General features: G+C 41.6%; 1 protein-coding gene across 1 annotated transcript in view; it reads right to left on the bottom strand.

Annotated features, from left to right (window-relative positions):
* Positions 1 to 26,392, bottom strand: part of LOC144590961 (pecanex-like protein 1) — a gene marked incomplete at its 3' end in the record, with an annotated part of 85,148 nt that overhangs the window by 56,435 nt on the left and 2,321 nt on the right. The window contains exons 2-5 of the mRNA XM_078395326.1: positions 14,052 to 14,269; positions 3,605 to 3,716; positions 1,743 to 1,782; positions 171 to 269 (exon numbers count right to left, since the gene is read on the bottom strand). Coding sequence (XP_078251452.1) covers positions 171 to 269; positions 1,743 to 1,782; positions 3,605 to 3,716; positions 14,052 to 14,269 — 469 coding nt within the window. The remainder of the gene's footprint in view (positions 1 to 170; positions 270 to 1,742; positions 1,783 to 3,604; positions 3,717 to 14,051; positions 14,270 to 26,392) is intronic.

Raw genomic sequence — 26,392 nt, 5'->3', positions numbered from 1 at the left:
GGATAGGTGATGAAGGGTTGGATTATTTTAACTGAGTAACATTTATGGCGAGATCAAGTAAACTTCAAAGAAATGGAATAGTGCACACAGCATATTCTGTTGCTCCTCTTAAATTTCTATCACACGAATCATCAGCGGATACAGGATGAAGAAGAGTTGAGGATATTTACCTTTTATTTCCTTCATTGAAGGTAATAGAGTTTTGCATGGGAGTTCATTTGGAGTAACATTATGTTCCTGAGTTGCAGTGAGTCTTCTGAAGTCTTTCTCTAGAATGTGCAAGTGGAAGTAAACATTGCAATGGTTGATATGGCATTTAATCCTAATATCTAGTCACACTGCCTTGGTATGATGGGATCAATGTTATTGGTATGTGTAGGAAGGGATTGGACTGCAGATGCTGGCTTAAACCGAGCAACTCGGCGGGACAGGCAGCAGATCTGGAGAGGAGTGGTTGACGTTTCAGGTCGAGACCCTTAAATGGTTCTTCGGATCACACCTCAGTTGGACATGCTAACTAAGTAAAACAGAAGAGGCTTTTGAAATGTGATTAAATTTCAGAGGTAGAGCAGAATACAACCACGACTCGCACTTGCTGCTGGGGCAAATTTCTCAGCAAAGCTTTCTCCAATTTGCTTGATGTTGGTATTGCTGGAGAGGCTGTCATGTATTGCCTATCTCTAAATAGCCTTGAGAAAGTTAGCTGTGTGCTCTTCACTGGATCCAAAGCAGCCTATAGAGTGAAGGTCATCCCATACTGCTGTTCGATAGGGACTACCAAGTTATTGACAAGAGACAATAAAGGAAAAAGAATATATTTCCAATGATTGATCCCATGTAGCCCAGTTTACCCATAACGAAAGTCATGCGGGACACTTCGCATGTTCTCCGCCATTTCAACAAATTCCAATTCTTGTGTCTCTTTTGCTCTTCTATCTATCTTGGTCTTCTCACATTCCCCCCTTCTTCCCATCCCCAGTCCCCTATTCTCCACCATATTGGCTACTTCACCTCTATTCTTTCAGCCCAGATGAAGGGTCGTAACATAGAAACATAGAAACATAGAAAATAGGTGCAGGAGTAGGCCATTCGGCCCTTTGAGCCTGCACCGCCATTCAATATGATCATGGCTGATCATCCAGCTCGGTAACCTGTACCTGCCTTCTCTCCATACCCCCTGATCCCTTTAGCCACAAGGGCCACATCTAACTCCCTCTTAAATATAGCCAATGAACTGGCCTCAACTACCTTCTGTGGCAGAGAATTCCACAGACTCACCACTCTCTCCCCATCTCTCCCTCTCTCCCCCTCAAACATCGACTGCCTATTTCCCTCCACAGATGCTGTCTGACCTGCTGTTCCTCCAGTTGCTCTTCTTTATTTACTCTGGATCCATTTAACTAACTCATCTCAAATCCCAGAAGCCTTAAATTTCTGGACCAGCCTACCCTGCAGGACTTTGCCAAATGTCTTACTAAAGGCCATACAGATTACAACCAGTGCCACATCTTCATTTGTTTCCTTTGTCACCTCCTCCAAAACTCAATCAAATTAATGAGAGGCAGAAAATTCACCCTGAAAAAGCCCTGATTACTATCCTTAATCAGCTCCTGCCTTTCCAAATGTACATAAATCCTCTCCTTTTCAATTTTCTCCAACAATTTCCCTATCTCTGACATAAGGCTAAAGGAACGAAGGGTAAACAGAAATGGAAAACGCAGCAGAGGGGAACGTTCATGTACCTTTGAGCTCCTCTGCATCTTTTGGATTTGTTGGCAGATCCTATTTGGAAGACACAAAAAACATCAGTATAATGGGAACATGTTAAAAATAACAATGTTAGCAGTATGAAGGATACATCTGCTAATGTTTACTCAGAAAATCAAAGTTTACCACAAAAATAAATTGAACCTTATTTATTCAATGTCCAGCTTTTCTATTCATTTAAGTCAGTACAATGCTGTTAGTACATTTTTTTAAACCAGTTGGAGAAGGTAGCTCTTGCTCAAATTGTACATAAATCTCTCCAGACATAGTATAAACATCAAATGCAACAATGATGATCGTGCTAAATTGAAGAGGTATTTAAAGCTGCAAAAGGTATTTAAAGCTGCATCATCAACAATGCAATAAAACAATAAACACAATAAAATGTACAATTTCCATTAAACTGCTATAACAGGTTATAGTCTGCTATCTGACCATTTGGAAATTTCAACAATTTGTCATCTGATTCGCCAGATAAATTATTTTACATGTTCTCCATTCACTCATTTTCACATGTATACACATACATGTACATGGGCACACACATAGAGATACACTTGTGTGAGAAATCATTAGCTGTCTAGGTGATTTTTCAATGAACAGATCATGTTTAAAACACACACACAGTGTTGACTAATTACTAATTATGACACAATGAAAGTCTCTGCTGAGAATTACCTCCCCAAATACTAATTAATTTTCCCTCCTGGTTTGGCACACCACTGAACTATCAATTTATTATCCAACCCTTTGCACCTGTTCAATAAAATTCTGCCTCACTTTCACGCATAAAATGTCACCTCTCTCTATAATTCTGATATCCAGCAAGTGACTCCTCTCACAATACCCTCTTGCAAACAGTGCTATGTAGGACGTTGCAGATCTGAAAGCTGCCTATCCCATATAAAGGAGACACAAGGAACTGGAATATTGTGAGGAATACAAAATGCTGGATCTCAGTGGATCAGGCAGCATCTCTGGAGGACATGGATAGGTGATGTTTCAGATTGGGATCTTTCTTCAGACTCCATCGATACGCGACCATTTGGGTCGAGGCTCTTCTTCAGTCTGAAGAAAACTCCCAAACCAAAATATCACTTAACTATATCTTCCAGATATGCAGCCTGACCTGCAGTGTTACCCCCACCAATGTTCTAGCCCATATAATATTGATTCAGGAAACCAATTCCTGTAAAACCCTTGGAGGGTCCATGGGTTAGATCAAGCATACCCAGGACAGGGATAACCTCTTAAAAGAAACCAGGGTGATATCATTGTTCAAAGAATGCAATTTTCAAAATCTGAAAATGAAAGATTCACGTACATTTGAAATATAGTCACCATAGTAATACAGATGACGTGAATGCACATAAAAAGGTCCCACAAACATTAATTCGGTAATGGCAAGTAGATTAGCTTTAATATTGGGTGTTGGATAAATATTATCGACAAGAGCAAGGATAATTCTCCTGCTTTCCTTTGAAGAATGCTTGGAATGTTTTTTACATCCAGCTAAAGGACAGATGGGACCTCGGGTTAATGTCTTTTTTGAAAGATGCCTCCTCCAACAGTGCAGCACACCCTCAGGAATGTCAATGCAGATGATGTGTTTAAGTGTCTGGAGTGGGACTTGAACCAATGACATCTGATTTGAAGGCACACACTGAGATGTGACTGATGCCGAGAATAGCGCATGCAACCAGCAACTGTCTGGGTTAAATTTGATAAAAATTCATGATGAATGTTGCATGAAAAGAAGTCAGCCTAAAATTCAAGGCAGTTGTATGGGGTTAAAGAATTTGTTTTTCAAACTGTACTGAGCCGTAAAGATACTCACCGAATCATCACTGACTCCAGGGTCAAGTATGGACTGCCAAGAGCTGTGGTGGACTGGTGGTGTTGCATTATCCTTGCTGAATTCAGTCAGCTGGATACCCTGGACACGATACCTGCAACTTCAGTAAGATAACATCAATCATGGAGAACAAGCCCCAAAAATAGACGCACTTCAAAACATTTAGCTGTAAGAATTGTGACAACATAAGCCAAGGCTTTGGCAGTATTTTTAAACGACAATAGGTCTCAGCAGCCCTTCAAAATTTAGGAATGATTCGAAAGCAGAATTACCCAGGCATAGTAATTCATATTGACAAGTTGTAATGATCTAGAATGCACAGCCTGAAAAGAGTGGTGCAAGTAGATTCACAGAAAAGAATGGGCTACATTTTAATAGTGCCTTTCAAAGGCTCAGGTTTTCTCAAAGCACTTTCAGCTTAAGTCTTTTTTGATGAGTAGTCACTTTTTAAAGCTGGAAATGCAACACACCACAAACTCCCACAAACCACAACGTGATAACGACCAAATAATCTATAGTAAGTTTTGATAATTATTGTGTAGGAAAATAACTGCAGATGCTGGTACAAATCGAAGGTAACACAAAATGCTGGAGTAATTCAGTGGGTCAGGCAGCATCTCAGGAGAGAAGGAATGGGTGACGTTTTGGGTCGAGACTCTTCAGAGGATAACGCTCCTACACTTATTCAAAATAGCACAATGGGCTCTTTTACATTCACCTGAGAGGGCTGATGTGGTCCACTTAGTGTCTCTCCAAAAGACAGCAACAAATAGAATAAGGGGAGCGTGGCAGGCATTTGGATCACCACCTCCTAGGCTACTTTCACCAATGACATCTTTGTGGTAAAGATGTTATTATCCTCCAGCTGAGAGAGCTCAGGGTGTGTTAGATCATGAGAACACCCTCCCATTCAATGCAATTAAATTAAGACAGATAACAGGGACTCTGGTTTTAGGTTTTGGTTTATTCATGTCACATGTACCAAGATATGGTGAAAAGCTTTGTTTTGCATGGTATCCAATTCGATCAGATAACACTATACACAAACACAATCAAGTCAAACTCACGTACAATAGGTAGAGCAAAGGGGAAGATACAGAGTGCAGGATATTGTTCTCAGCATTGTAGCACATCAGATCCATAGGCAAAGTCCAATACCCGCAACGGGATAGAGATGAATTGAACAGCACCCTAGCTTATGGAAAGACTGTTCAGAAGAAAGATTCTAAGGGGAGTAAGAGGCGATCGTGGCTGACAAGGGAAGTCAAGGACAGTATAAAAATAAAAGCAAAGACGTATAACATAGCAAAGATGAGCGGGAAGCCAGAGGATTGATAAACCTTTAAAGAAGGTAACTAAAAAGACAATACGGGGAGAAAAGATGAAGTATGAAGGTAAGCCAGCCAAGAATATAAAGGAGGATAGTAAAAGCTTCTTTAGATATATGAAGAGGAAAAAATTAGTTAAGACAAATGCGGGTCCCTTGAAGACAAAAACAGGTGAATTTATTATGGGGAACACGGAAATGAGTTGAAAAGGTACTTTGGTTCTGTCTTCACTAAGACATAATCTCCCAGATGTACTAGTGGCCAGAGGACCTAGGGTGAAGGACGAACTGAAGGAAATTCATATTTGTCAGGAAATGGTGTTGGGTAGACTGAAGGCTGATTGCCTGCATCCCAGGGAACTCAAGAAGGTGGGTCCAGAAATCGTGGACGCATTGGTGATCATTTTCCAATGTTTTATAGATTCTGGATCAGTTCCTGCGGATTGGAGGATAGCTAATATTATCCCACTTTTCAAAAAAGGAGGGAGAGGGAAAGCAGGGAATTATTGACCAGTTAGCCCGACATCAGTGGTGGGGAAGATGCTGGGGTCGATTATCAAAGATGTAATAGTGGGGCATTTGGATAGCAGTAACAGAATCAGTCCGTCAGCATGGATTTACGAAGGGGAAATCATGACAAATCTTCTGGAATTTTTTGAGGATGTAACAAGTAAAATGGACAAGGGACAGTCAGTGAATGGACTTTCAGAATGCCTTTGATAAGGTCCCACACAGGAGATTAGTGGCCAAAATTAGAACACATGGTATTGGGGGTAGGGTATTGACATGGATAGAAAATTGGTTGGCAGACAGGAAACAAAGAGTAGGGATTAATGGGTCCCTTTCAGAGTGACAGGCAGTGACTAGTGGGGTGCCGCAAGGCTCGGTACTGGGACCACAGCTATTTACAATCTACATTAACGATTTAGATGAAGGAATTAAAAGTAACATTAGCAAATTTGCAGATGACACAAAGCTGGGTGGCAGTGTGAACTGTGAAGAGGATGCTATGAGAATGCAGGTGATTTGGACAGGTTGGGTGAGTGAGCAGATGCAAGGCAGATGCAGTATAATGTGGATAAATGTGAGGTTATCCACTTTGGTGGCAAGAATGGGAAGGCAGATTATTATCTGAATGGTTTCAGGTTAGGAAAAGGGGAAGTACAACAAGACCTAGGTGTCTTTGTACATCAGTCACTGAAAGTAAGCGTGCAGGTACAACAGGCAGTGAAGAAAGCTAATGGCATGTTGGCCTTCATTGCGAGAGTATTTGAGTTTAGGAGCAAGGAGGTCCTACTGCCGATGTACAGGGCCCTGGTGAGACCGCACCTGGAGTATTGTGTGCAATTTTGGTCTCCTAATTTGAGGAAGGACATTCTTGCTATTAAGGGAGTGCAGCGTAGGATCACAAAGTTAATTCCCAGGATGGCGGGACTGTCATATGATGAAAGAATGGAGTGACTGGGCTTGTATTCACTGGAATTTAGAAGGATAAGGGGGGATCTTATAGAAACATATAAAATTATTAAGGGATTGGACACGCTTGATGCAGAAAACATGTTGGGGGAGTCCAGAACATGGGACCACAGTTTAAGAATATGGGGTGGGCCATTTAGAATTGAGATGAGGAAAAACTTTTTCACACAGAGTTGAGAATTTGTGGAATTCTCTGCCTCAGAAGGCCGTGGAGGCCAATTCATTGGATGCATCAAAAGAGAATTAGATAGAGCTCTTAGGGTTAGAGGAATCAAGGGGTATGGGGAGAAGGCAGAAATGGGGTACCGATTGTGGATGATCAGCCAAGATCACATTGAATGGCAGTGCAAGCTCGAAGGGCTGAATGGCCTACTCTTGCACCTATTGTCTATTTATCTATGTAACAGAGGAGAAGCAGCTTTTTCTGAGTCTGATGGTGCCCACTTTCAAGCTTCTGTCCCTTCTGCCTGACATGAGCAGGGAGAAGAAGAATATAGATGGAGTCTGGTCTGTCAAAGTTCAAGGTGGGAGTGCATCCTGTTGGATATTTTCTAGAGATCAAGCAGGTAGTGCTACTGAATGGATAATGAAAGAGAAAATGATAGGCTGGTACTGTTCACATTAAGTGTTAACATATGCTATAAGGTCATAAGTGATAGGAACAGAATTACACCATTCGGCCCAACATTTGTTTAGTCGGTAAACTCGCATAAGGAGCTGACAGTTGAATCTTGTATTCAGCATTGTTACCAATAATGTGTCCTCCTGACCTATTCGACACTTAAAGCAGAGTTTTCTGTAAATTCACTTTGTACTATGCTATAAGTCTACAAGTCTACTCCGCCATTCAATCATGGCTGATCTATCTCTCCCTCCTAATCCCATTCTCCTGCCTTCGCCCTTTAACCCCTGACACCTGTACTAATAAATAATCTATCTATCCATGCTTTAAAAATATCCATTAACTTGGCCTCCACAGCCTTCTGTGACAAAGAATTCCACAGATTCACCACCATCTGTCTAAAGAAATTCCTCCTCATCTCCTTCCTAAAGGAACGTTCTTTAATTCTATGGCTGAGACCTCTGGTCCTAGACTCTCCCACTGGTGGAAACATGTTGAACTGCCTGATGACACCAAGGTGGGAAACAAACCCGACAAATTTAAATTAGAGGTTTATTTTAGCCCTAGCTGAACTAGGGGAGATACTTTCATGAACCTGGGACTTACAGAGGCTCCTATCACTTGCACTGACCAACTGTGGCTGATTCATGTGAAGAAAACAGGAGGGGGATTGAGAGACTAGGTTCAGGGGATTTCTTAAATCAACCACTACAGACTCTGATATCACACTCATTTCCATACCTGCAAGCTCCCAGACTTACCTCCTGACAGTAATAATAAACCAGAAATGAAGATTGGCAATAAGGTAAGTGACTTTGCGGTTTGATGCATATTAGCTTGATAAAAGCAATCTTGGAGCTCCAGGGGAAGATATGTGAGGTGAAGGGAACAGCTATAAAGAGATGGCAAGAGCAGGGAAAAACTCAATCAGGAGGTGAAGGCAACAGAAGGGGAAATTTATAATTGGGATCAATGTTGTTTGAAATGTGAATCCAGACAGCTTTTAAATGGTAAAGCTGAACTACAATCCAGCCAGCCCTGTTCAAATGAGGCTGGTCACAATGGGGCACATGTAGCCCAGAGGTAACATAAGCAAAGAGATCAGAAAATATCAAAACTTGAGGGTCGTTGAAGTTTTGGTTGATAGTGTTGTCTTTGAATGTGTGCACTTACAGGATTGCAACTTACAGTAATAAGCTTATTTATTTTGTTTTGAAAGCCATAACATTTAAGTCTGCTTAACTATATTTGATTTGCTTTTGTGTTGTCTATCTCTTGAGGGCTGTCATTCACTGGTAGATGAAATTTGCGTGAGCCTCAAAAGGTTCTGTGATTTGGCAACATCTAAGATCCTTTGTTGGTGAGTGAATGAGGAAGTGAGTGCAGGAATGAGTAAGTGCGTGCAAATAACTGAGTGAGTGTGTGAGTGTATACGTAAAAGATATAGAGTGAAAGTTGGCGGGAGTCTGCACTGGGGGGGGAGATTAAAAATTAACCTTAAGGTCCCAAAAAATGATAAAGAGAACTCTGTCAATTTCTTCTGAAATAAAAATCAGAACCCCTTACATTTAATTTAGTTTAGAAATACAGCACGGAAACAGGCCCATCGTGTAACATTCACATTAACACACACTAGGTATCACAAAATGTTGGAGTAACTCAGTGGGTCAGGCAGCATCTCTGGAGGGAAGGAATGGGTAACATTTTGGGTCGAGACCCTTCTTCAGACTGATGTCAGGGGGGGCAGGACAAAGAAAGGATGTAGTTGGAGACCGGAAGACAGTGGTACCTTCGATTTATACCAGAATCTGCAGTTATTTTCCAACACACACTGAGGACAATTTACATTTATACCAAGCCAATTAACCTGCAAACCTGTACATCTTTGGAATGTGTGAGGAAACCAAAGATCTCAGAGAAATCCCATGCAGGTCACGGGGAGAACGTATAAACTCCGTACAGACAGCACCCGATCGAACCCAGGTCTCTGGCGCTGCAAGCGCTGTAAGGCAGCAACTCTACCGATGCGCCACCTTGCTACTTAATATATTAAGTAGTTCTGCAAATGAATATGAGAGCTGTGTCCCTCAAGAAAATAAATCCAGTGGTTGGTTTACTTTAACCTACAGCCTCCTTACGATAGGATACGATAGAACTTTATTTATCCCAGGAGGGAAATTGATCTTTCAATCCCAGGAGGGAAATGGAACTTCTAATGATTTATGAATACACATCTTTAAGTACTTTTGCTTCTCTATGAAATTAAGACTCTAATAAATATCGGTTCTGATTGCCCGTTATTTAACCAGTTGTGTGCTGATATTTTACCCTCCAGCAGATTAATGTCATTCTGGCACACACCCATTCTATGATTCTGCATTTACTAATTTAGTGTATGTACAACAAAGTTTAGTTTATAGTAACATAGAACAGGTTAAATAATTGCTGTTTTGCATTTCCAGTGTGCATCAGTAACTCTTCCATGGAACATCGCACTTCATTGCAATTCTGTTTGTGTGGCCATCTCTCTTTATATCTTGTAACAATGATTTAACTTGACATGCCAGTTGTAGTTTTGACCATTTATTTAATTTTTATCACAATATATCCCATAAAGACAATGAATTGTGAACAGGAATGTCAGTAAAAACTTAACAAAGGTCCAGATTGTTTTGTCAGAGCAAAGAAGGGGCTCTTGGAATAATGACAGACTTGCTATTCACTGTTGGCTCATTAACTCTGTGTAGCAGCAAATTTGATGCACAAAACTAGTCACTGTGGGATATAAACACATTATTTCAAATTATATTTTCTAAAATATGGAAGTAGTTATTTTCTAAAACCTGCGCCTTGCAGCTGAATTAAATGCACTCAACTTGTAGATGAATCTGGGCTATCTTTAATTTGTGAAATCTAAAACGAGATGATAAAGCATTCTTATAAGAATAATTACCAGGAAAAAGCTAGAGCATAACCATATAATTTACTTAAGGCAATGGCACAAAATGGAGAATAGTTTAAAAGACTGTGGCTAATGGATCAACGATCCTGTAAATCTTCTTAGATGAGAGCTCTGCCTACCGAGCCACCACTGCTCCAACCACCACTGGTTTGTCACAAAATGTTGAGCCTGCCTATATGATGAACAATGTCAAACAGCTGGGATTCCAGCATTAATTCAGAGCTCTCCTGCCAGAATCTGATGTATGGTAGTGTTTAGTCATGGAGGTGGACTAACCAATGAATAACATACCATCCCTCCAACATCAGGTCCACAGCTGCTGGCATGCATGTTGAGCCAAGCAGGGAGCCCATGTGTTGTTTGGATATTCACACAGGGGTTGCATTGAATTCATAGCACAGAAACAAGGCCATTTGGCACAACAAATCCATGCTGTGTCAAGAATTATGTGCCCACCGCAGATAAATCATCAATACTCAGTCCACGCACACCGAAGAAATAATTTTAAACAGTAATCTTGTACTTAAAAATGAATCTTTCTCCCACGGTTAATTATCCTGGAGCTGTATTGAACATTTACAAATTATGAATCTTTGTACAGATTTTATTTAAATATATTTTTCCAATAAAAAATACAACAGATCGACAGTGTGCTGCCAGGTTCGCTTTAATTGGTGGTAGGAGACTGACCATTATCTGCCTCAATTTCATTTCTACTGCAGTCTTGAAGAAAATAGGCTGGGTCTAACAGTGGTAGCAGTTCCTTGTGTATTCTGCAATTTAAGTTGTCTGAAGAAGGGTCTCGACCCGAAACGTCACCCATTCCTTCTCTCCCGAGATGCTGCCTGACCTGCTGAGTTACTCCAGCATTTTGTGAATAAAGACCTGCAATTTAAGTTGCTCTGCCAGCCACAATATAATTTGCATAATCAACATTAGTGTTTTCTGTTCAGGTAATGCATATACAATGGCTACAATACGATTAGTAGGAGTGGTTAGAATGGAAAATATTATATGAATAGCATTTAAGGGAAAATCACGTAAGAATATGAGGGTGAAAAGAATCAAAACAGCAATGGGGCGAGACAAAGTAAGGTGCAAGCATGTAGAAACAAGGAACTGCAGCTGCTGGCTTACCAAGGAAAGACACAAAATGCTGGAGTAACTCAGCGGGTCAGGCAGCATCCCTGGAGAACAAGGATAGATGATGTTTCAGGTCGGGACACATCTTCAAACCGATCCAGACAGGTGGAATTAATGTTCATGCATCAGCATGGGCTCGTTGAACCACATAACCTTTCTCTGCACTGTGAATTCTGTGTAACCTCTCTGTAATTATCTAAGCGATGGGTGAAACATTTTGCTAGTTTGAGATAAACTTCATTTGCTGATTGTGAAGTCAAGGACAATGGTCATTAAAGAACTTCTTTCCAAGTAGGTAGTGATGTGAAACTCTCTGCTACAAAGAGCAGTGGTTTCCACCTCAATTAATAATATGTAAAGTCAGGCCAACTAACAGGCCAACACAGGCTTGAGTGACTGTCTTCCTCCTGTCCCCAGATAAATAAATAAAAATATTTTCCTTTAACTGAATTTAGAGTGTTAGGAAGTTGAATATTATTTTAAGACAGAACACATCAAGGCAATTAACAGAGGTACTTACTCCTTTTCAATTTTTTTATTCCTATTGGCAGTAAAATAAGCATTCTTTGCTCTTACCCAGTTGCCCCAGAGGATTGTGAAGAGACTGATGTTTTATACAATTGAGGGGGTTGATAATCCATTTGCTCGTGAGAAATTAGACCCACATGGAAGTATTATTTCCTACAGGTTCAGAAAACTGCAGCTGAATTTGCAGAATGAATTTAAATTAATTAATTAAGAATCGTTGAAAACATTAGCGACGCAGTGGTGCTGGTGTGGGCAAGTTGGGCCGAAGGGCCTGTTTCCACACTGTATCACTCGATACCTACAATTCTGGGCATTTGGTACTTCCCCAACGTTAATCATGTTAATCACTCCACTGCTACCAGTCATGTATCATTGCTATCCCAAAGCAATGCAATTCCTTTTCTTTGTCTTTGTCTCGGTCTCTGTCTCTATGTCCCAGGAAGCCGAGCGTGCGACGGGAGTGTCCCGGGAAACTGCACCGGCTCGATCCACCCGCTGAACAACCGTGCCGCCGCTGACCAGAATGACGACCAGAACGTGCCCCACAGGCCTCCCAGGGGACTGAGGTGAAGCCGGGCGGCGAGGCCTGCCTGGGCCGGAGGAGCCTCAGAGGTGCCTCAGAGGTGACGGCGATGGGAGCCTCGGCAAAGGGAGCCTTGGCGGCAACAGGAGCCTCGGCGACAACGTGGGCCTTGGTGGCGGTGGGGCCTCACGGTCAGTGAGCGTGAGGGGGAGGGGAAGACAATGGAGACGCGGCGTGGGGGGACCGCAGTGAGGGACGGTGGGTGAACAAAGGGGGACCCGGTGTGGGGGAGGGGGGATGCCACTCTAGTTTAGAATCCTCTGCCCAGGGGATAGGTCTGTGTTTGTTTGTTTGTTCATTTGTTCCAGTGAAGGCGCTGTGCACATAGCAGCCACCCAACAGTAACTTGTCCTTTTCTTTCTGTTTTCATTTTTAATTTCAAGTTTTCGTGTACCTTGCGTGTTGTGACTGTCGGCAGACCAATTTCCCTCCTGGGATGAATAAAGTTTTATCGTATCGGATTATTTTATCGGATTGTAAATTTTGCTTCACTCAAGATTCCAGTCATCTTCCCTCATAACTTCAAGGGCTCAGTATCACATTCAGTTCCTCCTGTAAAGAGCCTTTCAACATTTTACCACTTTATAGATGTGCTACAAATACAAGGTATTACTTCCTCCCTCCCAAGTTGACTCAAATTTCTATTCTGTTGTCTCGTATTAAAGTTGCCAATTTACTGGGGGAGGGGGGGGGAGGGGCAGGGGAGAAGAAATACATGGGAGTCCAGGTGGGCCACACCAGAAAGGGGGGGGGGGGGGTTTGACAGCTTTTTGACAGATTGCTGTTATAAAAAAACCTTGAACCATTTTCAGTTGTCACTGATAAGAACATTTGAAAACAAATCAGTCTTGAATAATGATAATAATAAGACATTAAAAAAAAAAAAAGCCTCAAAATAATTTAATTAAATGACATAAAACTACTAGAATTATAAACATTATTTGATTATATAAAGTAAACTAATTAAAACTTATCTACACCCAGCTAAAGACTCAAGGTAGTGACTTCATTAAAATGAATGGAGTTTCTTCCTACCCAGTAACTCCACTGTAAACTTGAGGGGCGGATATAAACTACATTTGTGTTGGAAGGAACTGCAGAAGCTGATTTAAACCGAAGATAGACACAAAAAGCTGGAGTAACTCAGTGGGACAGGCAGCACCTCTGGAGAGAAGGAATCGGTGATGTTTCGGGTCGAGGTCTCGCTGAGTTACTCTAGCTTTTTGCGTCTATAAACTACATTCGGTCTCTCAGGTATTACTTGCAATGTTGAACAACTGGCTTCATGGCGAATCTGCCATCACTGAAAGAGGTCTCACACTCTGGCATCGGACTTCCACATTTCTATACTTAGGCGCAGATGTGGAGAGCAACTAATCCACTGAGGGGACACAGTCAGCAGTTCTCCATGGAACTGCTGTCCTGACCCACGTATGATCTGGCCTAATATGAACAGTCATTCCTCAGCCTCCTACACTCCAGAGACAAAAAGACCTAGCCATGCAATCTTACATCTGCATGCAAGGGAACAAAAGGGACCTTTGTTTAACATATTTTCCAAAAGATAGCACACTTAACACTATACACCCTAAATGTGAATGTGAAGATTGTGTTCGCAAAGGTCTGGAGTGGCACTTAAAACCAAGACCTTCTGACCAGAAGCAGTAGTACTGCCCACTGAACCACAGCTAAATGCTATATTAAAAAAAAGATAATTCATTATCTTGCAAACACAAGAGCGTTTCTATGCACATTTCATAAAGGTTAGCTAGTTATTGCCGCTCTTACCCAGGACTAACGGAAAGCATCACTTCTGATTCATCATTTTCCCGTGTTCCAGATCCAGTCCTGTCCTTTGAGAAAGATGCTGCCTGGTTGCTCTGATGGATTATTTCTCCATCTTCAAACATAACGTGAAGACGATAATTAATTGTCTTTATCGCAGTAAAAAGGAGAGCTATCAAACCACAGTAAATCCCAAGAGCAACTTTGCTGGGAGATGCAGCCTGCAAAAAACAAATCAGAGAAAAAAGCAGCTGTCAAGGGCTTAGTTTCTTTAAAGGATTGAAAAATATATCTTTCCAATGAAACTCTACGGAGCGAAAGTTAGAATTTCTTCAATTTCATGCGGTTTAGGAACATGATAATAGGAGAACGCCATTTAGTCCTTCAAAATCTATTCAATCAGATCTTGCCTGACCTGTTCATTAATCCACTTGTCTGCCTCTAATGTGTAATCCTTAATACCCTTTGCAAACAATAATTCCAATACTGAGCTTGATAGATGGAAGTTCTAAAAATAGAAAGGGTAACTGGATTTGAATTTCACTACATATATTTGGGTGATGAATTATTTAGATGTATTCACATTACTGATATTTAATTTCCAATGGAGTTGAAAACCTGTAAATTAGTAAGTGAAAGAAGCCTTATACTTGACATATTAACCCTGGTTCTGTCTGCAGCGAAACTTCCTGACCTTCCGATTGATCTCAGTATTGCTCTTTGTTTCAGAAGTCTAACATTCACAGGATGAGCCTCAGCAGCAGATTACAATAACTTTGTTATCGGTCCAGATGTACAAAATGTCCTGGGTTTCCACCTTGAAGATGTGACCAAAAAAATTATATGTGCCAATGAGTCATTCAAAAGAGATCTAAACCATTTTCTGAGGCTCTATCTGATGTCACATGGTCCTCCACTGATCTCAATAGTAACCTGGGTATTGTAGTGGGGTGAGGATGAGGAAGGACTTGTGTAAAGAAGAACACCTAGCAATACTATCTGTGCACACTAGACAGTTTGATTGTAGTCATGAAGTCTTTTCTTTGACTGGATAGCACACAAACAAAGGCTTTTCATTGTATCTCGGTACACGTGACAATAATAAACTACACTAAATTAAAGAGGATGCAGATAATTATGAACTGATTATACTAGTCTGGTCACAGGTTAATCTTGTGAAGACTGTATTTCTGGATTCCTTTAACTGCGTAGTAGTGGTGCATGTACTTCACTGCCTGCAGTGTAGATTAACTTAATTCATTAGTATTATCTTGTTTCTTTAAATAATGATGTTCGATCCAAGGTTAAAAAACTATAAACCAGCTTCGTATTTATATCATTAGGGATAACAAGTTGAGGCCATGCATAGTTATTGGATGTAAAGTAGCTCAGTGAAATACCAATTATTTTTGGTAAACTTTACATGGAAAACAAGAAAAAAGAATATCAGTGTGGAACACAATATGATGATTATATCTGAGGTCAGTGATCTTCAATTTATCCAATCAGGGAGGCACCTTATTAGGATGCAAGTTATATGTAATGTGGACAAGAAGAGGAATTGGGAAAATTAATTTGTTTTTAAATTTGAAGTAATTTGTTCATTCTATTAATCAGTATTTATTAATCTTACTGAAAGGTGTAGATGGTGTTGATGAGGACAATAAACACAAAAAGCTGGAGTAACTCAGCAGGTCAGACAGCATCTATGGAGAAAAGGAATAGGTGATGTTACGGGTCGAAAACCTTCTTCAGACACCAGAGTCTGAAGAAGGGTCTCGACCCGAAACGCGAGTCTAAAGAAAGGTCTCGACCCGAAACATCACCTATTCCTTTTCTCCAGAGATGCTGTCGGACCCGCTGAGTTACTCCAGCGTTTTGTGTCTATCTTCGGTTTAAACCAGCATCTGTAGTTCCTTCCTACACAGGACAATAAACACTCATGCAAGAGTTTTCAATGAGAACTGTTAAGTTTACTACTTGTATGGAAGATCACATGTTCCTTTGGCGCATGATTGACAAGGTATTTTATGCAGTCTCAATGTTTTGGGGACAAAAACATCTTACATTTTATTAATCTGTCACCAAGGTTTAGTATTTCTACATCAGCAAATGATAGGATAATTATCATAGATAAATTAATGGAATAATGGAGGGAGGCTGGAAGCACATCAGCAATGTCGAGGGAGTCACAGAGTATACAGCACAGAAACAAGCCCTTTGGCCCACCATGTCTATAATGACCATCAAGTACCTATTCATAATATTCCATTTACCATGCCATGGCAATTCAAGAGCTTGTTCAGATACATTTTAAACATTGTCTTCACCACCTTTTCGAGCAGTGCATTCCAGATTTGAGCATCCTGTAGGTAGGGGAAATAATTCCTCAGATGCCCTCAAACCAACTCATCTTAAACCTATGGCTACTGGTCATTGATAATTCCGCCATTGGTTATAATTCTTATTGACTATCCCATCTATGTCTCTCATAATTTTGTATACAACTGTCAGTTCCCCCCTCAATCTCCACTGCCCCAGGGAAAATAAACCCAGCCTAAGCAGTCTCCCCTCTTAACAGAAGCATTCCATCCCAGGCAACATCCTGGCGAATCTCCACTGTCTCTCCTTCAGTGCAATTGTGTTTTTAATTAATACCTCCGGATTCAGGGACAGTTTCTTCCCAGCAGTTATCAGGCAACTGAACCATCCTATCAACAACTAGAGAGCGGTCCTAAGCTATCATCTACCTCACTGGAGACTCTCGGACTTATCTTTAATCGGACTTTACTAGACCTTATCTTGCACTAAATTAGATTAGCAAGTTTGCTGATGATACAAAAGTGGGTGGTTTTGCAGATAGTGAAGATGGTTGTGAAAGATTGCAGCACGATCTTGATCGATTGGCCACGTGGGCTGAGGAATGGTTGATAGAAATTATTACTGAAAGATGTGAGGTGTTGCATTTTGGGACATCTAACATGGGCAGGACCTACGCAGTGAATAGTTGGCCTCTGGGGAATGTTGTAGAGCAGAGGGATCTAGGAGTACAGGTGCATGGTTCCTTGAATGTCGAGTCGCAGGTAGATAAGGTGGTCAAAAAAGCTTTTGGCACATTGGCCTTCATCAGTCCGAATATTGAGTATAGAAGTTGGGAGATCATGTTGCTGTTGTATTAGACATTGGTGAATTTAGAATATTGTGTTCAGTTCTGGGCACCGTATTATAAGAAAGATATTGTCAGGCTTGAAGGAATTCAGAGAAGATTTCCGAGGATGTTGCCAGGACTAGATGGTTTGAGCTATAGGGAGAGGTTGAGTCGGGTGGGTGTCTATTCCTTGGAACGCAGGAGGATGAGGGGTGATCTTATAGAGGTGCATAAAATCATGAGAGGAATAGATCGGGTAGATGCACAGAATCTTTTGCCCAGAGTAGGGGAATCGAGAACCCGAGGACATAGGTTCATGGTGAAGGGGAAAAGATTTAATAGGAATCTGAGGGGTAATTTTTCACACAAAGGGTGGTGGGTGTATGGAACAAACTGCCAGAGGAGGTAGTTGAGGCTGGGACTATCCCAATGCTTAAGAAACAGTTAGACAGTACATGGATAGGACAGGTTTGGAAGGATATGGACCAAGCACAGGCAGGTGGGACTAGTGTAGCTGGGACATGTTGGTCGGTGTGGGCAAGTTGAGCCGAAGGGCATGTTTCCACACTGTATCACTCTATGACTAAATGTTATTCCTTTTATCATGTATCTGTACATTGTGAATGGCTCGATTGTAATCATGTTAAATCCTTCCGCTTACTGTTTAGCACGCAACAAAAATATTTTGCTTACCACGACACACATGACAATAAACTAAACTAATGACTTGTGTAGGAAGGAATTGCAGATGCTGGTTTACACCGAAGATAGACACAAAATACTGGAATAACTCAGCAGGATCAGGCAGCATCTCTGGAGAAAAGGAATAGGCGACTCAATGTCAGTCTGATGAAGGGTCTCAACCCGAACTGAAACATTATTATTCCTTTTCTCCAGAAGTGCTGCCTAACCCGCTGAGTTACTCCAGCATTTTGTGTCTATCTAAACTAATAAGTTTACGATGAGTGCAGAAATGTAATCACATAAACATAATTGTCATGAATATAACAGCTTAGGGTACCTGAAATATGACAATTTAGGTAGTAAGATTGATGACATCTATATACTAAAACTCTCGTTTGTTTGTTTGTTTGTTCCTGAACTACGGCCAAAACGGCACACGATAGAGTGACAATTTTAGGCCCACCTTACTCACCGTCGTCCCTTTGGTGCAAATGGAAGTTTCATTGAAATCGGTGTTATATTTTTATTCACATTTTAAAGTTTAAATCTCTCCTAGGGAGGGAGTTGGGGGGGGGGAGGAGGAGGGATAAGGGTGGTTGAGGGGGATGGAGTGGGCGGGAGGTGGAGGGGAGGGGGGAGGTGAGGAGGTGAGGGGGGAGGTGAGGGGGGAGGTGAGGGGGAGGTGAGGGGGGAGGTGAGGAGGGAGGGGGAGGTGAGGAGGGAGGGGGGGAGGTGAGGAGGGAGGGGGGAGGTGAGGAGGGAGGTGAGGAGGGAGGGGGGAGTTGAGGAGGGAGGGGGGAGTTGAGGAGGGAGGGGGGGAGGTGAGGGGGAGGGGGGGGGAGATGAGGTGGGGGAGATGAGGCGGGAAGGAGGGGGAGGGAGGGGAAGGGGGGAGGAGCGGGTGCTGCACCAATGCATGAGAGATTTGGGCCGAACAGGTCCACTTGGTCTAGTTGTTACATAAAACGTAGTCTGAAAGAGCACAATGTAAATGCCAATTACTCTATAGTAGGCAATTCAAGCCAACTATTCTCTTTAGATATTTAGAGCCTATAGTCTATGGGTGTATTCCCAATTATCTACCATTCAAGTTGAGAACACTTACGCTTTAGCTTTAAAATTAATTTCAGAGCACGTTGAAATAATAAGTAACATTCAGAGAACACCGAGACATTGTTTAAGACCACCTGAAACAGAGTTCAATTCAGAAGACTGAATAAACTTTTAAGGATGGTCGTATGGAAATGCTCTTATGCTGTAAGCAGACATGATGTAAAACAAAGGTATCACAAAATGCTGGAGTAACTCAGCGGTCAGGCAGCATCTCAGGAGAGAAGGAATGTGTGACGTTTCGGGTTGAGACCCTTCTTCAGATGTAAAACAATACTTCTTAAACATAACCATCAAATTGTTACTGTTCTTTTCCCATAAATAATTATGCAATTTTAAGCTCTGCAATTTTATAGAGATAGATAATGCAACAGATAATCATTTTTTTTCTTGTAAGACCCCTGAGACACATAAGGAAAATTTTCAAGGCTGTAGAGTGACGATGCAAGTTCTGAAATACGTATCAGATATCATATTTGCTCTGAGAGGGTATGTGGCTCAGAAGTGTCCCTACAGGGTCTACTGAGTGAAAAAGATTCTATCGATCTGGGGTATGCAAGAAAGTTTAACTTTGGGCATAAAATTCAATGTTCATGGTGTTGGGCAAGAAGTGAGAACTATTAACTGGGAGAACGGGTAGAGTCAAGAGTGTTTTATTGTCATACTAGACCAAGTGGACCCAAATTTCTCCTGCATTGCAGCACCTCCCCTCCTCCCCCCCCCCCCCCCCCCCATTTCATCCCCCTCAACCCCCCTTATCCTCCCTCCCTCCTCCACCCTTAGGATATAGATTTAAACTTTAAAATGTGAATAACTTTAAAAATATAACATTGATTTCAATGAAAATTCTTCCTTTAGCACCAAAGGGACAACGGTGAGTAAGGTGGGCCTAAAATTGTCGTGCTATCATGTACCGTTCTGGCTGTAGTTCAGGAACAAACAAGCAAACAAGAGTTTCAGTATATAGATGTCCCAGAAAGAACAATGAAATTCTTACTTGCAGCAGCACAACAGAATATGTAAACATAGTACACTGTAAATACCATAATAAGTGAGAAAACTCGTTCAGTGTGTGTAGATATACACATAATCACATATACACACATATATATACGCATACATACACAAAAACAGACAATAATAGTGTAATAATAACAATTATAGTCTATGTAGTTCAGAGCTTATTTAAGGTTGTAGTGTTTAATAGCCTAATGGCTAAGAAAGAACTGCAGATGCTGGTTTGAATCGAAGGTTGACACAAAATGCTGGAGTAACTCAGTGGGACAGGCAGCATCTCTAGAGAGAAGGAATGGGGGACGTTTCGGGTCGACCCCCTTCTTAGGGAAGAAGCCGTGCCTGAATCTGGACGTTTCAGTTTTCAGGCTCCTGTACCTTCTTCTCGATGGCAGGGGTGAAATGAGTGTGTGGCCAGGGTGATGTGAATGTGAAGTGAAAACAGTGATATTATTAGAAATGAATCTCATTAGTGAATCTCACAGTGGCGTAGCTGGTATAGCTGCTGAATCACAGCACCAGAAACCTGGGTTTGATCCTAACCTTGGGCGCTGTCTGTGTTGAGTATGCATGTTCTCCCTGTGAGTGTGTGGGTTTTTATTGGGGGGCTCCAGATTCTTCCCACATCCCAAAGACCTGCAGGTTTATAGGTTAATTGGCCTCTGTAAAATTGCCAATGAGTAGGAAGCGGATAAGAAAGTGGGATAACATAGAACGAGTGTGAATTGTCAGCATAGACTCAATGGGCCTGTTTCCATGCTGTATCGCTAAAATAAATTAAAATTAGTGACCTCAGAAATAGACAAAGAGCCTTTGTCATGTCAGTCGTACTCCTGACCAACACAAAAGTGGAAGCTTGTCTAGATCAAACAATGATGCAAAGATCACTTAATGGGAACTGGAAGCAGATGTCCATGATATTCTGTTGGCTGCCGATACACTTAATGATGTACAAGAGAGAGGTAAATCAGAGCATGTTAAAAAGCTGGAAAAAATATTGTGACTGATATGTTGCACCAACTCTCTCCTGAATCTCTCCTCCCCTCCCCCTCTTTCTGCATTTTGTTTTATTTGTAACTTTTTCCAGCTCTGAAGAAATGTTGTTTCAAAATGCTAACTCTGTTTCCCTAAATGCTTCCTGACATTTAGACTTTACTTTAGAGGTACAGCCCGGAAACAGGCCCTTCTGCCCATCGAGTCCGCACCGACCAGCGATCACCCTGTACACTAACGCAATGCTACCTGCTAGGGACAATTTACAATTTTATCGAAGCCAATTAACCTACAAACCTGTACGTCTTTGGAGTGTGGGAGGAAAACTGGGAAAAACCCATACGGTCACAGGGAGAACTTACAAACTCCGTACCGACAGCATTCATAGTTGGGATTGAACCTGGGTCTCTGGCACTGCAAGGTAACAACTCTACCGCTGCGTCACCGTGCCACCCCCGGATGATGATTAACACAAAGTATTTTCTATTTTATCTCAAGTTTCCTACATCTGCTTTATTTTGCTTTTGGATCCCATGGTAGAGAATGTTTAAAGTGCAAATAAAATATCATAAAATGCATATTTTAGTTTCCATTCACGATGACTTAACAAAAATGGATCCAGTTATCTTTGGTCTTTTCCTGGCTGCATTCTAATGTAACTGATTTCACAGTTTTTCTTAGGAGCAAGAATGGGAAATATTCTCGTGTGCCGTGAAAGGCTAAGGAAATGTAAAGTGCTGATAATGATATTTTGGCCACAATAACACACCTCTCATAGTTGCAGAGGATACGGAATTCTAATTGACAAATGTCTTAGGTACCATGAGGATACTGGATTTAATACACACTTTGAAGGTTATTTCAGGTAATCATTCACTACAAATGTAATAAAAACATGAGTGAAGCAGGACTACTGATCAATCTCACTAGGTTGGAGTGAATTGAATGCCTTAAACAATAAAAATGATCAAAATGAAATGGGTGAACTCAAGTCACCAGTTGTCAGACTATCTTACAAAAATAATTACATTCACGAAGGATGGATTACAGGTTCTGAAGGATTGTCATCTTAAAATTAGGTTACATCTGTGAATAGACTCCCCTGTGTTCTATGTTCTAGTACAAGATACATCATGAAAGTACAAGGTAATACAAGGTGATCATGAAAGCTTGCAATTTTTGGAAGAAAGAAATTCTATATTTTAAAGAGAGAATACGATCACAATTATTTGCATGTGCAAGAATTAGTGTTAGAAGCTAATTGGGGATTCAGAATATAATTGGGAATTTTATTGTATTCAGTTAAATGGGACAATACTCAGGAAAAGAAACACGTTTATGTCGGGATTGCACATCATCAGGATTAGCATTATAATATATATTTCTGGAACTAATGATTTATAGCCATCTATTAATTCACAACAAAATAAATAACAGTAGCCATTCAACCCAATGTTGTTGCATGCCGATAAAATGTAACTTAGATTATTGTAGATAAGTACAGCTAACTGCACTTTAAAATATAGTAAAGGTCCACTGCTCTGTAAGGCTTCTGAGGTTCCAGACACCTATTAATACAAAGATAGATTTCTTATTCCATCAACCCTCCTGCAATCTTTCTACCTTGTACAATATATCCACACAACCTACAAGTTGGTCTCTTTAGTTCTTATAGATTCAGCATACAAACAGGCCTTTCAGCCCATCTATGCCAACCATCATCCACATGTTCACACTATTTCGATGTTATTACACTTGCTCATCCGCCCACACGATCACGAGGATATCGTACAAACATCACACAGACAGCGCCGAGGTTAGGATCGAATCCGGGTTGTCTGGCGCAGTAAGGCAGCAGTTCTACCAGCTACGCCACTGCACGCAGGAACCAGGTTGTAACTATTCCCTTGATCTAGACCTTTCTAGAGCCAACACCTTGATTTAAATTTTCCTTTAGGCTCTCCTGTTTCAAAGAAAGTCACCACAGTCTGGGCGATTTGACCTGACAACTGACCTTGTCCAGTGATGGAAACATAGGCATAAATTCTTAGAAAATGAGACAGAAGTAGGAGGAGACATTTGAGTCTACCCACCATTCAACAAGATTGTGGTTGATTTCCTACCTCAAAGACCATTTCTCTGTCCTGTCCCTATAAGATCATGATTCCTTAAATCTAGATCCAGAAATCTATCAATATTTGCTTTGAATACAACCAATGACTGAACCTTCTCTGTCCTCTGGGTGGGATTCAAAGATTCACTATCTTGTGAGTGAAGATATTTCTTTGCATTTCTGTCAAATAGCCTACGCTTTTATTCTGGTGCAGTGATCCCTAGTTCTAGACTATGTAGGAAAATAACTGCAGATGCTGGTACCAATTGAAGGTATCGCAAAATGCTGGAGTAACTCAGCAGGTCAGGCAGCATCTAGGAGAGAGGGAATGGGTGACGTTTCGGGTCAAGACCCTTCTTCAGCCTGAAGGGTCTCAACCCGAAACATCACCCATTCCCTGTCTCCTAGATGCTGCCTGACCTGCTGAGTTACTCTAGCATTTTGTGATACCTAGTTCTAGACTCCTCAGCCAGGGGAAACAACATCCCGAACACTTCTGTGTTGGGCCCTCTGAGTCTGGTGAAACACCCCAGCTGAACACTCTCGTGTTAACATCTTTTTTCGGTATGGAAAGCAAAACTAAACACAAAACTCCACATGTGATCCAACCAATGTAGTCACAGTGAGAATGTAAAAACTCCACAAAGGACCCACGGTGAGGATCAAATCCGATGTCTGACGCTGTGAGGCAGCAGGCCTACCAACGAAATCACAGCTAATATGGACTGTATATTTGAGGCCCCAAGCAGCAATTCTCGCAGTATCCTCAAAACTGGATACTGGATGTGGAGTTGATGTTTCCACTAGTGGGAGAGTCTAGGACTGGAGGTGATAGCCTCAGTATTGAAGGACATTCTTTACAAAGGAGATGAAGAGAAATTTCTTTAGTCGGAGGGTGGTGATTTTGTGGAATTCTTTGCCACAGAAGACTGTGGAGGCAAAGTCAGTGGATATATTTAAGGCAGAGATAGATATTCTTGATTAGTACAGGTGTCAGAGGTTATGCGGAGAAGGCAGGAGAATGGAGTTAGGAGGGAGATGGGTCAGCTATGATTGAATGGTGGAGAAGACTTGATGGGCCGAATGGCCTAATTCTACTCCTATTACTAATAATATGAACTATTATGATCATTGGTTTCTACACTGTGATTTGTTTAATTTAAGCTAATTTCTTTAGTTCATTATTTGCACAAGGCCCTTTGGTTCTTCAGCATTCATGGGAGGTATTTGTGTCTTCTTTCATGAATACAAACATTTACTTTCTTAATCCCCATTATAAATTCTCTTGACCCTACCTTTAAGATTTTCACATTTCCCCACGTTCTTCTTTTTGTGTTTACATGCCTATAAATGCTCTCTGATTTTATGTATCTTACTCATTTAATCTCACATTTTGTTTTCCCTTTCTCATGCTCTATTTACTCTCTCTGGTGTTATTGCTTCCTTCCAGTGTTGGGGAACCGTGTACATTGTAATATGGCTTGCACAGTAAAAATGTGTAAATCCCAAGTTAGACAAAAGAAAAGCGGGAGTAACAGCAGGACAGGCAGCATCTCTGGAGAGAAGGAATGTGTGATGTTTTGGGTCAAGACCCTTCTCCAGATTGAAGTTTGAAGAAGGGTCGAGACTGAAGTCTAAAGAAGGGTGTCTGGCTTTTTGTGTCTATCTTCGGTTTAAACCAGCATCTGCAGTTCCTTCTTACACATGTGTATAAATCTTCCAGTTTGTTCGAGCACAATGATATCCCGCAACAAGGTGTGAAGAAGAGCTGTGGCCAAAAAATCAGAGTTACTTGGATGAAAATTTTGCCTGGGGTGACATTGAATAGTATTGTCACAACTGACCTTAAACATATCCTCACCAACAGCTCCCTCTGGTAAAAGTAGTCTGGCAGCTGTCTGCTCCATCATAATCAGACTATTCCTGACTTTTAGAAGGCCCCAAGGGCTTCTCAATTCTCTGCATCAGCCCCTTCTTTCTAGGTAATCCATTGGGCTTATTTCACTCCGGTATTCTATGGAGTGCAAGATACCCGTTGGTGAGTTCCTCCAAAACATGGTTGTTGTCACTCAGCAGTTACCACACAGGCTTCCACACTGTGGAAGGATTTGGTTCAATGGCTAAGAGGAGTTGGCAGCCTTTGCTGGAAACCGACTTCGGGAGCCCCACCACGGGAGCCTGCAGACATACCCTCGTGGAGCCCGCGATCCCTTTGCCAGGGATCGACCTCTGAGCCTGCAGGCTTTAACATCGTGGAGCTCGCGGTCTCTGGTCAGAGACCTACTTCGGGAGCTCCAAGCCGCGGGAGCTTCGACCACCATGGCGCGGGAGCTTCGATCACCCCGACCACGGGAGATTAAAGAGGAAGAAGATTAGACTTTATTGCCTTCCATCACAATGAGGAATGTGCGGAATCTGCTGTGGTGGATGTTTATGTTAACTTTTATGTAGTTGTGTGCCTTGTTGCTTATTTTTTAGTATGGCTGTACAGTAATTCAAATTTCACTGTACCTTAATTGGTGCATGTGACAATAAACTGACCTTGAAACCTTGAAAGATGTCCACGACACTGAGAAACTGGGCTCTGCTGCACAGACGACGTGCACACTTGCTTGCGTGCACACGCACACACTGACCAGACACTCGTGTAGAAACCCTTGCGTGCACACTTGCTTGCGTGCACACTTGCTTGCGTGCACACGCACACACTGACCAGACACTCGTGTAGAAACCCTTGCACTCTTGCAGCTCCGGTCACTCATCACCCCACCCCCAGACCCCACTTGCCCTCTTCTTTTTAGTGAATGTGCACCCTAATTCCCCAATGTGTTCTTGAGTTTTAATAGAGCAGTACAGCAGCTGGTAGAACTGCTACCTCACAGCTCCAGCAACCCAGGTTCATATTGATCTCCAGTTGGACTTTGTATGTTTTCCCTGTGACCACGTGGGCTTCCTCCAGGTGCTCCAGTTACCTACCACATCCCAAATAGCATGAAGTTGGTCAGTTAATTGGCCGCTGTAAATTTCCCCCTATCTGTAGTTAAGCGTTGTAATCTAATTTTGGAATTAAAAGAGATGGGATGAGTTGTTGATAGGAATGTGGGGAGAATAAAATGAAATGGTTTAATGTAGGTTTAGTGTAAAATTGGGTGATCAGCAGATTCAATGAGCCCAAGGCCCTCTTTCAGCTTGCCTCTCTTGAATGAATAATTCAGTCATACAATTCTCTATAACCAAGTACACTATTCTCATAAAGATGACCATGCAACTGGGGGTGTTGCT

Source organism: Rhinoraja longicauda, unplaced genomic scaffold (genome assembly GCF_053455715.1).
Source record: "Rhinoraja longicauda isolate Sanriku21f unplaced genomic scaffold, sRhiLon1.1 Scf000429, whole genome shotgun sequence".
Classification (NCBI taxonomy): Eukaryota; Metazoa; Chordata; class Chondrichthyes; order Rajiformes; family Arhynchobatidae; genus Rhinoraja; species Rhinoraja longicauda.
Note: the sequence above shows the minus strand (reverse complement) of the source record. Positions and strands in the feature narration are given on the sequence as shown.